The sequence below is a fragment of the Epinephelus lanceolatus genome, chromosome 2 (genome assembly GCF_041903045.1).
Source record: "Epinephelus lanceolatus isolate andai-2023 chromosome 2, ASM4190304v1, whole genome shotgun sequence".
NCBI lineage: Eukaryota > Metazoa > Chordata > Actinopteri > Perciformes > Serranidae > Epinephelus > Epinephelus lanceolatus.
This window is the reverse complement of record NC_135735.1, coordinates 26,267,424-26,284,103: the sequence shown is the minus strand read 5'-3', so window position 1 is coordinate 26,284,103 and position 16,680 is coordinate 26,267,424. Positions and strand designations below refer to the sequence as shown.

The following is a 16,680-nucleotide window of genomic DNA, read 5'->3' as shown; positions in this document are numbered from 1 at the left end:
GCACACAGACATCGTGATTGTGTCAGCACTTGAAAGCCTGAAGCCTGTGACTACTTCATTGTTTGAGTTTATCGTAGCTGGTAAGAAACACAAAAGGAGCTTTATAAATGTCTTCTGTTCCCTCCATTTCTGATGATTCACTTTCACACTTACATGTCATGCATTCACACTGAACTCTACTCCACAAGCTTTATTTAAAAATGGAAAAGCTCAGTGTCTTCTATCTGTAGACATCTGTAAACTACCTCTGCTATTTCACTCAACAAAATATTATTCGTTATTGTAATTTACATTTATTGTGCAATGATGATACACTATTTCAAAATGAGGTAAGACATGGTGTTAGAGCATTTGTTTATGTCAATAATGTTGCAGAAGATGTTTAGGTTCTCCAAAGCCATGTGTAGTCCATGAAAACAAAAAGGTAGAAATAGACATTTGACGGAATTAGGATCAGGATTAAAAGAACAAAATCTAAAGTGCGCACTCAGTGATATTATCAGTAAAGTACATATCCAATTCTGGGCTTAAGATTTTGATAACCATGAAGCACACATAATGCACTTGTTTCCATTAGTTTGTGGGATTTTGATTAGAAGAGGGGATGAGGGTACATGTCAAGAAAACAAAAAATATATAACAAAGCCATCAATGTTTAACATTGTCTGGCAGTGCCGTACCTAACACATTCGGCACTCTAGGCAAGCTTCCTACCAGTATAAGCCTTGATTTGGCCCACCAGATGATTCTTTAAAAAAAAAAAAAAAAATTAATTAATTTAAAAAAAAATTATAATATATATGTTTATGCTGTTTTCATTTCTTTATGTAGTATATGTATTCTAGAATCCCGAATTATTATTAATTATTTTCCATAATCTGAGCACAGCCAGCAGAGTGACGAAACATCTTTGAGAAACTATACGGCATGATATGCTACGATACTATATGCTACAATGTGTTGAGATATGATACAATACGATATGATATGATACAATATGCTACCATTTGATACAGTGTGATACAATACAATAGGATAGGATACGATACGATATGATGCGATACGATGCAATATGATATGATGCAGTGCAATACAATACGATACGATACAAAATATTACAATATGATATGGTAGGTGTTAACTTTAGGTGTCTGAACCACCATCAATTTTTACTCCTGGCCCTCTATGGGAAAAAAAAGTTTGGGCAGCCCTCCTCTAGCATACTCTGACTGTGATGATCCCTCACTGATGAACAGATTAATCGTCCATGTCCTCTATTGCAAGGTCCACCACTGTTATCTGGTGTGACTGGACATGGTACGTAAGACATAAATGCCTAATACATGCATTACATTGTAGAGGAGATAATAAAGGTGAATAAAGCAAATACAAATATATTTTTTTGAAAAGAACTAGTGAGATAAAGTCTACCGAGATTTTATTCAAACTGTGCAGCTGCGTGCAGCCAAACGCTGAACTGACTTTGAACTCGGAGAGGAGACAGAAAGGACACAGCTGTAACCTCTTGGTTGAAGTAGGGTCATTGTTTGTTGCGCTCAGAGAGAAATGGGTTGTCACAGTGGGTGGAAAACATCCGGACTGGTGAATGCAGCTGTGGAAAATCTGAGACGTGACGCCTGTTAAAAGTGACTCCACAGAGACGACAGAAATATCTCACATAAGGAACTGTCACAAGTTCACAGACAACTATTTGAAATCTAAACTTGCGGCTTGTGACTACATTTGACCCGCAGAGGGCAGCAAATCGCCTTCACTGGCTGTGACATGGCGCAGAGGTGCAGTACACTGTCCTATACAGAGGGGGCGGTAGAGCTACACCTCTCATGTTTCACTTCCGCCTACGAAGAAGAGGAAGAAACCCACTTTGAAATGTTGTTGTCTCATGTCGTTAAAGAAGTGAACCTGCCGCTATTAGACGTCTCTAAAACTCACTAACTATGACAGACACGGTTAACAGACGGAGGTTTGAGCTTGTTAACGTATGACTAAAGTTTCAATGTCGCAAACTGAACAGAGACGCTAGCTCATGTTGTTTGTGACCGTTAGCTAACTGTCACTAGCTAACAGTGATGATGATGTCCTCGTCGTGGACGGAGCGCCAGGGACAGGTGGGAGACCTGAGACACCAAAGCAAAGAGGAGCTCCAAGAACTGCTCCTGCGTCAGGAGAAGATACTCTCTAACAAGTAAGTTCACACTACTGGACACAAATATAGAAATACATGTACAGGAAGCAGTTGTGCCACCAGTGTGTGACACCTGAGAAGGCGAAAACTGAGGGCTAAGTTCAGGGTGGCACTTCTTGGCGTAGTTTGAAACTGTAGTAACAGTTTGACAGAAGAGACACTAGCCACACTAATAAGCTTTATTAGCTGTAATGAGAGCTGGTTATGAAGTTATTATAGATACACTGTGACAGAGCTACTACACTGTTGTGTTGTTGCCCATCAGTAAAGCACAGATGTTGGTTTCCACTACAAAATGTAGATCTACAGGTTCACTAATCATCTCTGTGCTCAATAACATAAATTTAAACTGTGTTGTAAGCAAGCTTAAGACTCTGTCACATTTAAATGAAATGATTGGTGGACAAAAGTGTTTCTGGGAGGAAGTAGCTCAAAGCTTTATGTTTATGATGCCTTTATGACCATGCATACGTAGATGTGCAAAAGTTGATTTTTTATTTCTCTCTGGCTGTAGTTTTGAACACAGTTGTGTCTGTGTGCTATACATTTTTGATTATTTATTCCCTAAAATTGAACAGTTTCGAATGTGACCATGTCAAGCACGTCAAGGAAGGAACAGACTATGGTCAAAACAGCCCAGCACATCTATTATTGTTCTACAGCAGTGTTAAGTCCTATAGAATATACAATATTGCAATACTAGTATGATTATACAACGGTTTGAATGTTGGCTGTGAGAACGCAGATGAGTGAAAAAGAAAAAACTCAATAAAGAATAGATAAACTTGAGAAATGCAGATCATGGGGTGCCCAGTAGCTCAGTAGCTAGTGCTGGTGTCTCATGTAAAAAAGGCAATGTCCTTGCCACAGCGGCCACAGGTTCAATTCTAGCCCATGGCCCTTTGCTGCATACCATTCCTCTCTATCCTCCTTTCACACTTAATCTGTCCTGTCCAATGACAGGACAAAAAAGCCCCAAAAAGAATCTTAAAAAACAGAAGTGCAGATCATTTCATACAGGGTCAGCGAATGGTTTCATGAAAAAGAAAATGATGTGAATGAAATGCTGTCTCAACCCATCTGAACACCTATGAGTTTGGTGTGACTCCATCCCCATCATCAAAGCAACATACTGAAAAAAAACTTTTTGAAGAAGATGTTCATTCATTAGACTTTGAGAGACTTGTAGTATCTATCTCTTTTGTTTGTCTCCTGTCTGTATCTTGGTGTGACTGTTTTGAATCCAGCATGAAATGACGTGTTTGTGTTCTTCTTAGGAGGTTTGTACAGAATCTTCCTGACAAAGGGAAAAAAATAAAGGACTTCGCAGAGAAACTGCGCCTTGCCATTGAACATCATGATGAAGAGGAGAGGAGACAGGGCTTGGTGTCCGCTGCCAGGACGGAGTTACAGTCCAAGTATCAGCAAGCTTTCACTTTGCAACGGCGTGCTATCCCCAACACACCAGCAGACTCACACCTCAACAGGCAAATTGAGGCTGCTGCAAGTGATGCAGTACAGGACAGGGAGACATTACCTGTCTCAGCTCATGTGCTAGAAAATAACACTTTGAATGAGCAACAGGACCGGTTTGTCTCCAGAGCAGCTGCTGGTGAAACCATGGAGACGGCTGCTGCTGGGACCTCTCTGAACTCTGATGGGACAAAAGAGAATGACCTTGTGGAGGCCTTGGAAAGGGTCAGAGTGTCTGAAACTAGTACTGGTTTCAGTAGTGAGTCCAAAGACGCATTAAACAGCACAGCAAGAGACAATTACTTCCTCCGAAAGCAAACACCAAAGAAGCCTCGCTATGTAACTGTCCTGGAAAAAACAGAGAAGACACCAGCTACCAGGAAGCAAAAATTCAAACCAAATCAGTGAGTAGACTTTGTTTCATGATGTGATGATTACTTGTGTAAATATAAATACAAAAAATACTTTGTGCCAATTTCATTCATTCACATTGTGCGTCATTTTGCTTTCTCCCAAAGTTCTTTTTCTAAATAACTTTTTCTCAATTGTGTTTTCAGGCTACCCAACAGAAGTGACATCTCTCCATCAGGATCCTCGTCACCCAGCCAGTCTTCTGAAGGCTCATCACCGCTCTCTGCTCAGGCCAGGAGGGAGCGGGACAGAAGACACCTGGATGACATCACTGCAGCCAAACTCCCTCCTCTCCACCACAGTCCGGCCCAGCTTCTGTCTTTGGATGAGTCGGCCATTCTCCTGAGGGAACAAACCAAAAAGCAGCAGGTTAGTGCAGCTGAGTCCACACACTTATACATCCAGTGTGTACATTCGGCAAACTAACATGAATAAGACTACTCACGCTGCTGGGTGGCCGCATGTTGAGGTAAAGGTATTTGAATGACTTAGTTACAATCAGTCATGGCAAAATAATAAACATTCTGTGGGAGCCCAGACCAAAAACAGCCCTGTGTTAAGAAATGCATAAAATTGTGATCCAGAAAATCCAGTTTAGGTAAAAAAAATACTTGTTCTGGGGACATATAAGTCTGCAAAACACTGAACAATGTTTTATACAGTGTGTTTGCAGGTCCTTAAAATATCTTACAGTGTCTTAAATTCAATTTTATTAATATTAGAAATTTGAATTTGTGAGGTCTTAATTACCACAGACACTTTCAGGTATCCATCTTTTAATTTCTTTTTGTCAAAATGAGTCAAGCTCTTTTGCCTGAAGGTTCACATCTCTGATGTTAAAAATCCAAAACCTACCCCTGCACTTACCTGTTGGTAAAAATAGATCGTCTAACTCACTCTAATAACCATATTCCCTACATGAAATAATACTTCTGATCACATTTACACAACTTACCTTTATTCTTACCTGCAGTACTTGAGTAAGAAAAAGATGATTTTCCCGAAGAATCTGTCTTATATCTTGAAAATCTTGTCTTCTTACTTAAAAAGGTCTTTAAAAAGCACTGAATTTAAGTGTCTGCAGAACCCCTTGGTTTATATTATGAGAAGGGATGTTACTCACTGTGGTTTAATCAGCTCAATTTTATCTGTACGTGTAAATAGTAGAAATGTGACATTTGCATGAAAAAGTAATTACCGGAGATGTGCACTTGCACATATTTGATTGGCCACCACAGCGCCTTACTGGATGTCATAGTGTTGTGGTCAAACAAAAGTTGTGCATGTTCAACTATTTTTCTGGACCCCACTTTATTTTCTGGAGCCCTCTGTGTGTAAACACTTCTGGACCGCCCCGTTCAAATGAATGGGAGTGCTGCGTTTTTTCACACAGTACCAAAAGTCGTTTTGGAGGCTGCGGTCTATCAGGACCAAAACTTTACGCCTCAGAAACGGTTTCTTTCCATCTGCAGATGGCCTCATCAAAAAGGCCCCACTGACACAGACTCTTATCCCCCTATCCCTGTACGCTACATCAACACACGTCTTATCTGTACTGTGAAATTTTCCACATCCTCTGATAAATATTTTTGCACATTCTGCACAAAACTCCACAGCTTTCTTATTCTGAAACAACTGGCTTTGTTATGTTACAGTATTTTTTAAAATATCTTTTTCGTGTTTTTATTGCAATTTTTCTGTTCTGTTTATGTTCTTGACTGTTGCATTACTATACATTTCTTTTTCTCTTAATAGGTTTATTGTATGCACCAAACAGCAAAGCAAACTCTTTGTAGGTGAAAACCTACTTGGTAATAAACTTTATTCTGATTATTTTAATCTGATTTTAAACGCTAAAAAACAAAACATCTTAAATACAATCATAATATGCAGAGTAATAGATTAAAATAGCAACCCTGAAGTATGTGAGCGTGGTGTATATGGGCATATTGTATTTTTTTTTCCTGTTAACAAAAACACTAAGAAAACTGATTAAAAAAGAAATGCAACTACCCTGTAAAGTGAGAGAGAAGCAAGATTTTTTTTTTCTTTATTTTTTGTATTTGTTGTTTTGTCAACCACAAATAAAAAAAAAAATAAAAGTGAAATTTAAAAAAAAACAACTCAGTTTCTATGGAAATGTTATTACAACACACTAATTTATTTATATTTATTTGGCAGCAGTGAGTTCATCAAGTGTGGAATTAATTAATAATGAATCCAAGCATGAATTCTATTAAAGTCCACATCAGATCCCTCCGTCATCTCTAGAGGGCAGCGTTCAGGCACTGAAGGCATCGTGTATCCCTTCACATCTAAAGTAATGACTTCAGAGCCAAACGTCAAACAGTGTGCTGTTGTCAACTTAAGGAGGCCGGTTAAGCTCATTATCAGTCCTACTTTTGTTGAGGGTTTAATAGCTATGGCTCTGCTGCTTTATAATAATGTTCTTGTTTTCTGTTTACCAGCCTATTCATGTCAACTTTCTCTCTGTGTTTAATTTCAGGAGTTGCAGGCCAAGCTGGCAGCCCAGAAACTGTCTGAGGGATTGAAGATCTCTATGGGGAGCTACACTCCTGACAGTGGCCCCATGGCTGCCTACAGAGAGGTTCACGATGAAGGAGCCCAGCTCTCCTCAGAGGAGGACTGATCCTGGAAGGCTGGAGCTGGGGAAACCGGTGTGACCTTGGCCCTGAGGGAAACAAGCTTTGGACCTCGCAATCAGGACCCATCAAACAGGATTTTAGCTCCAAGGACAAGAATTCTTAAGAGAGGAAAAGAGTCTTTGCAGCATGTGAAGGCAGAGTTGCTATCCAGACTCAGCTCAGGAAATTGAATGGTGGGCATTCAGTCATTCAGCTCGTATTGGGTTCAGTTGTTTCAGTGTCCTGCAGGAATAATAATACCTGCTGCTGAGCGGGAGTCTAAAATGCTAAATTTAAAGCATGTAGTGGAATGTTACTCGTCACAATACTGAGACTGATGCTGTCAGGACTGTTTTAACCTGAGAGTATTATATGTTGAGATTTTACTATATTAAAAATTATATGCACTTAAAGCCCATCAGCAGGCGGAGCAGACTGTTTTGGCACAAAGGTGATTGTTTACAACTTTGTTTAAAAAAAAATAAACATGAGCCTGCAGTGGTTTATCAAATTTTAATTATTGCAGAATGTGTGACAGAGTTCAATAAATGCATCTGATTTCCCAAAAGGTTGTATTTGTGTAAATTCACGTTACAATTCATTTTTTCCCACATTTCAGGTACTGTGTAGTCCCTCATTAGCTTTTTCAGTGCGGTTGAAAATTGATCTGTAAGAGATGGTCTTTTATTTCTCTTCCTTAGAGTCAAACTGCTCGTTGATGAAGGGATCAGGAAAACTGTTTCCTTACCTGTGTGTTTAATTTACATGACATTTTAGTTTTATTAGTACAAAGTTAATAATTATATAACAATAATGATTTTTTTTCTGACACATGGAAGTAGCAGTACGGCCTTTAACACCTGTAAGATTTTCTGTTGAAGCCTCAGGTCACTGTGCTTCTCACAATCTCACAAACTGTTTTCTCTTGACTGTCACAAGTGTGCTGTTATTTCTAGTGATGTCTTGGAGACGTGTCATCAAGAAAAAGCTTGTTCTGCTGAAGGCTTGAGTGGAGTCTGAGGGCTGAACTCTAACTCTATAAAAACAGCTCAAAACCTCGCAGTCTCTGAACTACAAGTCTTAGGGGGTGATCATACAGAAATGAGACGTGGACGCTTCAAAGACGCTTGAACGCTGGAAGCGCTTATTCGATGCGCGCTAGCTACTGGTGTCTGACGCTCAAAAAAGTTGAAAATATTTTAACTTTTCAGTGTCTACGCGCGTCTAAAAAGAACGCACGCCGAAAAAATGCCTGTCTAAAAAGACGTTTGACGGTCAGATGCGCCGTATCATAGGAAAACAATGGTTTTACTGGCGTCACGTTTCTAGCGTTTCATCTCGGTGTGATCGGTCCCTTAATCTGTAAGTATTTATATGAAGGTCCAGTGTGTAGGATTTAGGGACATGTATTTGCATAAACGGAATATCATATGAATTATTTTATAATCACCTGAAAATAAGAATTTTGTTTTCGTTACCTTAGATTGAGCTTTTTATATCTACATACAGAGTGGGTCCTCTTTCACGGATGTGTTAAGAGACCTGGATACAGTTTGAGGTGTGCCCCGTTCACATATGAAAGTCACTCAGTGGCGCATAAAGCCAAAAAAGCTTGACTTCGTAGATGTAAAATTACCTAGATCTTCTGCATTGTGGGGCCCATAGAGCAAGTGCACTTGAGACTTCGGCTTGCCAAGCGGCTAACTTCTGGTTTAGTGTTTTGCTAATTTGAAAGAGAGTGAGGCAATTTATATGTTCTGCTTTTCTGGACTTTCAAATAGATATCGGACTGATAGTGAAACGAGTCATTTTGCGCAGGTTTTGATGCTAAAAAAATGTATTCACTGATGACACAATGTAAGTCTGTGGGAAATAGTCTTTTTGGGTCCAACGGCATCCCGTGATGAACCTGAAAGTTGTAGTTAGGCTAGTATGTCAAATTGGCTTCACTTTCTGGGGGTCTGGGGTCTCATTTATAAACACTGCGTACGCACAAAACAAAAAGGCCTGAAAGAGATGTATGCCACTTCCCATGCAGAAGTTGTGATCTGTTAAAACCGACTTGATGGAAAAATCTTTGACCCATGCTTGCAAACATTATGGAGACAGGAAATAGGTGATGCAGATGGTGAGGTGGAAGCCTGATTGTAGAAAATGTTGAATATTTTTTGGTGCACGCAAATTTTGGTTTTTGTTTGTATGTACATTTTTAGTGTAGATCCTACGCACTGTTTTATAAAAGAGACCCCTGGTCCTCTTCCACAAAGTCCGTCATGCTTGCTGTTCTACAGCAGCCCAGAATAGACAAATCAAACACTGGATCTAGATAGGGCCATTTGTGTTTTGGTGTTGGCCACCGCAGTTCTACCCGCTTGGAACACGGGAGAAGTTTCAGTTCTGCAACCTCACCACTAGATGCCACTAAATCCTTCACACTAGACCTTTAATTAAAACATTTGCCACCATCTGTACATTCGCTTTTATAGTAAGAAGAGAAACCATGAAAAAGGGTTTTTGTAATAATGTTCATTGCAGAGTATTATACTGTGTTGTATTTAGTAGGCTTAACACACCCCTGAAATCTAACATTGTGAGCAGTATTTCCCACTGATATCCAGTAAGAGTGTCAGGAGAAAATTGTGCCAAAGTACATGAGTTATGTTTTTGTTACTCTCCAAATCTTGATAAGGAAATGTGAGGTAATTTTACATGAACAGTTCTCATATATTATCTGCTCTCTCTGTAAACTGAATATTTGTAATCAGTGCTGATATTTGGAGGTCTTTGTCTGTACATTCAGATAAAACAAAAGACCCAGGTTCTCTCTTTCTCTGCAGAGCATTTAAGTTTCACTATTTTCTGAGTATTAAATAGTTGCAAACTATTCTATTGTTAGACTTCCAGCTTATTTAGCTCATTTATGTGCAACATAAATCTGCAAGGTGATATCAGTTTCTAATGAAGCCGTGGTCAGCTGCAGGCACTGATTTTCTAAAATCCTGCGAGATGTTATCAGGCTGGGATCTGTGACACACTTGATAAGATTAATGCAGGGGTAGTGAAATATTGAAGCTTGATGGCTGAGACATCTGGACCGCATTTGGATCATGTTGTTGCTGGGAATGGCAGGCGATGATGGGACGGCAGCAGGCTAATGCAACATGGCAAATACCATTTCTCAACTTTGCTAATATGTGGTAGATAAGAAGTGCCAGCTACGTTCAGCATATTTCCAAACTGCCTTTCCCATCGTCTCTCTTCCAACTCTCGCAGAAGACTGCAGGCCATCTTAATTTAAACAGCCTGATTCAGGGATTTTAATGAGGGAGAAATGAGGCACGTTTTGGGGGAAATGAGGGTGGGTTCATGTAGGTCAGAGTCTGGTGGGAGATGCCCCTTGATAACCTTTGGTAATATTTGCCGAGGCATTGGTGGGAGTAGTTTCAGAGGAAAAAAAACCCATCTGATTGCTGTGTATTTAGACACTGTATCTGATGGGCTCCAGAGTGGCCCTGTGGTGATGTCCAATAACAAATACATGAGCACGCTCCGCAGAGGATCCTCATTGTGCTGGGATTAATTACAGCCTACCTTGCTTACATAAATTCAGAGACTGTTACCAATTATGGGGCACATTTTTGCTGTAGCTTTTCTCTGTGGTATCTGGCGTCAAACCTAACTCTGAACGTATGTTGATGTTGTTGAGGTGAAACCAAGCACACTCTCTCTAGCTGAAGCTTTTCTTTTTTCGCGTTGTCCATTGATGATGAGGTTGTTGATACTTCAACTTGAATCCCAGACCCCTTGTCTCAGATTAATAAGCTCCTCGTGAAGTAGTCTGCAAGTGATTTGCTCCAACTCTGAGTCCGAAATCACACGTCTCGTGGGAGTAGAAATAATTTGCTGTTTGGGAGGGGAAACTGGAATGTGATTTCAAAACTGCCTCTTCAAAGACCAGTCAGCTCAGCCTTAAATTAGATATACAGTATGATGTATAGACTGGCGTTAAACACGAGTTAGGCCCTCAGCAGAATGATTGGATTATACCTGCCAGGTTACAAAGTCTGAGGTCATGCTTTTTCCATTCTCTGATGTTTCTGTCATATTTTTTTTCAGGGCACATGAGGAGATGAAATAATGCAGCACACAGCAGCTTTCTGCAGATAAGGTTACAGCCTATCTCTCCTCATCCCAATTAGAACCAGCTCTCCCTCCTCTTACTGCACTGGAACCAGTGATGGAGGGAGTACTTCACATCCTTTACTTCAGTAAAAGTACCAATACAACAATGTTTCTGTCATATTTTTTTTCAGGGCACATGAGGAGATGAAATAATGCAGCACACAGCAGCTTTCTGCAGATAAGGTTACAGCCTATCTCTCCTCATCCCAATTAGAACCAGCTCTCCCTCCTCTTACTGCACTGGAACCAGTGATGGAGGGAGTACTTCACATCCTTTACTTCAGTAAAAGTACCAATACAACAATGTCAAAAAATAACCTGTTACAACTTAAAGGTTTGCATTCAAAACTCTACATGCAGGAAGGTGCAGGAATATTATCATCTGAAAGTACTTGGTCTGCAGTAAAATATCCCCTGTGACAGTATTGTTATATCTGACATTACTGTGTAAGCAGCATTTTACTGCTGTAACTGGTAAATGAGGAGCTGGATTTAATCCAGTGGTTCCCAACCTGAGGGTCTGGCCCCTAAAAGGTCACAAGATAAATCTGAGGGGTTGTCAGAAGATGATCATGGGAGAAGAAAGGGGAAAAACAAAGTTCGATTAATTTATGGGACTTTTTTTCTATTTTTTGCGTAAATTATCGGGTAATTTTATCTCTTTGGGCTTCAATCACAGACTGTATAAAATAATGGCTGTAGCTACTGTGATATTGCCCGCTGGTTTGTGGACTCCTGCTGTGAAGCCTCGAGTTTGGCATTTTGGCCACGGCATCTTGTTTTTTGGAGCCAGAAGTATAGAAGAAGAACCATATTTGAGTGAGAGCATGGAGCTGTGGAGGAGCGAGGGATGGATCTGACTTGTATGCCCGTTATTCTTTATAATTCCTTATTTTTATCCTGTATGAGGCAGGATTATTGCGCCGATATTTCACCTCAACCTTCTTTATAAAAACTATCAATGTAGAATCGGGGTATAGAGTCATCTCGCCTTTAAGCTGGCAGCACAGGTAATAAAAGCGCAGAATAGACGTCTGTGTAAAGTGATAGCTGTTAGGACGGGACTGTGAATAGAGTGTGACATCACCAGGAGATTTTTTTAAGCAGCTACTAGCAGTTAGCAGCTAACTTAAAGATGAAGAACTGAAGCTAAAAAATGTTTGTGAAATGGGTATGCAATGAGGTCTGGGAACTCCCGACCCTCCAAGCAGAGGACGAGATCAGCCTCCATATATGAGAAACAGGTAAATTTTACTCTCATGTTATGCCATTGCTATTATTAAGAATGCACTGCCAGACATGCATATGTCACGTTAGAGGCTAACCCTGTTGTGTTACACGTCACACCCAACACACCTTTTTTTTGCCTTCTGACCTACATCATGCTATCTAAAAATCACGCACTGGGGAAGCTGTATGCCGACATTGTTTGGTTCTGCATAAAAAAGCAAAGGCGGTCTGAGGAAGGGACTTTGCAAACATGTTTATGTATGCTGTAACGCTGGACATTTTAACACGGGGGTCTATGAGGACTGACCCTCTTCTGGAGCTCGCCTCAAGTGGTCATTCAAGGAACTGCAGTTTTTGGCACTTCCGTATTGGCTTCCATTTTTAAGCCTTGGCGGTTGCCACTTGCCAATTGTTTAGGAAATCACCTGGAAAAGTTCAAGTAAAAATATCTCCGTGAAACTGCTAACAGCTCATAACATCTGAAACTAGAGAACCAATTGGACACCAGTTTCACATGTGGGGTCACAAGCTGGAAAGGTTGGAAACCAGTGGTTTGTATTTTGTATTTAGTGCAAGTGTGGAGTAGAAGTACGAAGTAGCATAAAATGGAAAAACTACTAAAAGAATGGATTAAGCACAGTACTTGAGAAATGCACTTTCCTGCACTGATGAGAACTGAGTCAAGTGAAAATTATTTTTAAACATTTCATTCACTGATATGTTAAGATGTCTTTACTAATCCTAACATGTGGAAGACAAACCTCACAGCAGGTCAGATGAAAACAATGCAGCTCCTTTGTGTTTGTCTCAAAGGTGAAAGCTGAACAAATGTTTCATATGTAAATGCTACGAGCTGTGAATGAGAAACAAACCTTTGCACGTGTGTGACTTCAGCGCATGTGTGGGTATCTTCTCTTGACGAGGCGACGAGGAAAGTAAATACTTTCCTGACAGGACTGTGCTGAGCTCTCCACTTATCTCACCGCGAAACGTGTGTGTGAGAGGAAGCTCGCACATAGTTCATGTAATGACTGTTGACTGCCAGAGGAAGCATGATATGTGGCTGCAACATTCATGAGAGTCCTGCAGCTGTCTCACCAGCAGTGCCGATAGGAGAATGCTCCCAGACTGGTGGGTGAATCTGTCTTGAGCTGAGTGCAGGTTGTAAAACAGTTCTGGGGATGATTTATTGCATTTTTGCATTCTTAAGATGAAGCTTTCTTATTCGTTTTGCTTTACATTCACCAGACATTACTAGGTTACTGCACATGAACGTGGTCAGAACCTGTTTGTCTGTTAAATACTAAACTCAGACGCTGGCATTACAGGATGTTAGAATCGGACCCTGTTCTGTTCACTGTGGCCTGAGCTGCACCAGGTGTTTTACAGAGATTTGGTACATGTTGGTGGATGCTCAACCCAATTTAATCAGATTTGCAGATGGGATTAATTTAATTTCATCAAAATTTTCAAATTTGTGACTCGAGTCAGACTTGAGTCACAACTTTGATCATTTTTGACTTCACAAAATCAAAAGAGACTGGCAGCTCGACTTGGACTTCAACACCAATGACTCATGACTTCAATTGGACTTGAGCCTTCGACTTGAAAATGCTTAATACCTTTCCCTCAAGCCCAAAGATTAAAAAGTATGTCATTTAAAAAGTGTGCCACAAATACATTTCTTTCCCTTCATATCCTGAATCATCCAAATAAATGGTATTCTTTCCCAGCAAGCTGACACATAATTTCCTAGATCCACTTTGTTTGAACCAATCTGACAATGTCCAGCCAATTAGCAGGAGAGAACCATGAAGATCTGTTGTTACATTACAGAGCGCCAGTTGGAAAAAAATGATGCTTAAGATAATTTTTTTTGTGTTCAAAAACAATGGGGTGGACAACAAAAAACTAACTGCAGTATGCAAAACGTGCAGGTTGAAAATTTCAAAAGCAACTTTTTAAAAACATTCATGATCTTCATATATTAATTTGTTATTACTCTGTAGTTAAAATTGCATTACATTTGGTGAAGAGTGCATTATGACTTGTTTAGGACTCAAAACTCAAAGTTTAGGACTCAGGACTTGTCAGTCTTGACCTGGGACTTGAGTGCAAAGACTTGAGACATACTTGTGACTTACAAAAAAAAAAAAAAAAGACTTAGTCCCACCTCTCTTCACAGGGTTGACAATGTGAAAGCTTTTCTACAGAAATTTGCTAACAGTATAAATGGACCTCAAGCAGCAGAGGGCAGATATTCACCCAGGGTTGTAGCTTTGTGTAACACTGTGGAGCACAAATGTGCTGATGACAGGGGGACACTTTTAAGCTTATTTTCACAATTACAGTGCCAGCATGAGCATGTTGTGACTGAAGTGAAGCGTTATTTTAAATAATTAAAATCAATTATTGGTACGGTGTTAACAATAATACGTTTTTTTATCAACAACTGATGCAAACCTGAACAGACTCAACTTTATGCAAAGCTAGCAGGTGAAATAGGCTCAGAATTTATGCTGATCAGCTGTTAGCTGGCTAATCCAAAAAATGTATGCTCACTAACTAACATACTGACAGGATTTTAGCATAACATTGTGAGAAGATAACAGTTCATGAAGTTATCGTTTTCATATCACTTTACAAAAACTATCACAATCAGCAGTGACACAGCCTATGTAACACTTACATTACATTTTTGTTTTCTACTTTTAAATACACCTGAAAGTAATGAAATAGAGACAGTACAGTGATTGACACTAATTGTACCCACAGGAGCTGAGCAACGGCTTCTGGACAAACCACACACAAAACTACAGTACACAATTATACTTAAACTAGAAGTAACAATAAAGGCAATTTGCTAATTTTAATGAATAATTACATTTGGTAATCATTAATCGATCAGTTTGGACAGTGGTGCGTGGTTTCCTGTCATAGCATAGGTATACCCATATTCAAATATTGGGGGCTGATGTGCCTCTCAAATTTAGATTTTAATTACTGCCTTGTATTCACACAAAAAAGAGCATGAGCTGCTCAGTCTCCCTGTTCCCTACAGCCCCCCTCCTGCTGCACACAAATACCTGTTGCTATCTCCATATACTATTCCTTCCATGATTGTTACCAATTCATGTTACTTATTGCTTTGTGGTACTAATGTAGTAATGTGTGCAGTATTTCCCCATAAAGAGCTTCAGGTCTCAGACAATGGAAATCTCTGTACTTTGTCATATTCCACATCTGGATAAGGAAGAGTTGAACATGTCACATTTACGCCTCATCTGCAGTTTATTCTAAACTATTTCTATAAATTGACACAAGCATGAGGTTAATAGTTTTCCATTTCCTGCTCGTACCAGGATTCATTCGACACATGCAGAGCTTTCAACCATTGATTATCTGTGAACACAGTGGAAGTCTGTGTGGTCACTGGCAACCGTATCCAATGCATGTTTTTGTTTTTACACATGGTAAACTGCTGAGTGTGAGAATCTCAGTGGCCCTGCTTCATTTCACACTTTCAAATAGTAAAGGTCCATTTATCTGTTCCTTATAACAACAGTCTAACACCCTCCTCAAAGAGTCTCCTTCATCTCCATGAATTTGGATAAATAGGTGTAATCAATAAGAAATGAGTGAACAGGGCTTCTGAACATGTGTTTCCAATAACCTGTAGAGCACAATAAATTGCACATGCACTGTTATTTTATTGCACACACAGCTGTTTTGATTATAAGAAAGAGTTTTGTGCTTATTTTTCCACCAACACATTTTGCCCTCCAACAGTTAAGTGACTACCAGGTTTAATGTGAGCGCAATAAAGCAGCCCTGAGAGTTTTAGTTAGATAAGAATGTCACAACACAAGCGTTATGTGTTTCCTTTTCCTTGGAACAATGTTTACAGTTCAAAAGCCATAAAACTGACCACAAATGGAAAAGGCATGGTATAGCTGTAATGAGTTATCCTTGTGTAGTCACGTCTCATAGCAGATGGATTGCATGTTTATTTGAACCCTCTGCAGGTAGTGGTCATGTTTCAACACTGGATGGCAGTAGTGTATCTTTGTTCTTTATCTCTGCAGCCTGAGCTTTTATTCTCATGTCAAGTTTTCCTTTACAAAACTGTTGTTTGACTGACATGAGATTGTAAATTTGTGGATGTTTCTTATATGTCATTGTGCATGTTTTCAAAAGCAGTGCAACTATAAGGAGCTTGTGTTAACCTAAAGATTGTTATGGATTGGAGGCACCATGTCCAAGGGAATCTGTAGGATCAGCAGCTGTCAGCAGTTATTTGTGGCAAAGAGCTAAAATTACTGTTTGATTCCAGATAGTGAGTCTCTGTGTTTTAAAGGTGTGGTGCGTGTCCCAGGTGAGGCCACGGCCTTGCACCTGGCCGCTCAGCCACAGATAACCCAGCTCTCATCCGGGACACTACAGTACATCTCTTGCCATGACAGGAGATTGTACAAATATGATTTGGATACATCTGTGCTCGCAAGAACTCCCACATCCCTGCTTGGAAAGCTT

General features: G+C 39.9%; 1 protein-coding gene across 1 annotated transcript; it reads left to right on the top strand.

The window, feature by feature from the left end:
* Positions 1-1,858: 1,858 nt before the first annotated feature.
* Positions 1,859-7,303, top strand: polr2m (RNA polymerase II subunit M). Its single transcript, XM_033625491.2, has 4 exons — positions 1,859-2,206; positions 3,484-4,083; positions 4,237-4,459; positions 6,597-7,303. Exons 1-4 carry the CDS (start codon positions 2,091-2,093, stop codon positions 6,738-6,740), a joined length of 1,083 nt encoding a protein of 360 aa, XP_033481382.2. The 5' UTR covers positions 1,859-2,090; the 3' UTR covers positions 6,741-7,303.
* The last annotated feature ends 9,377 nt before the right edge of the window (positions 7,304-16,680 follow it).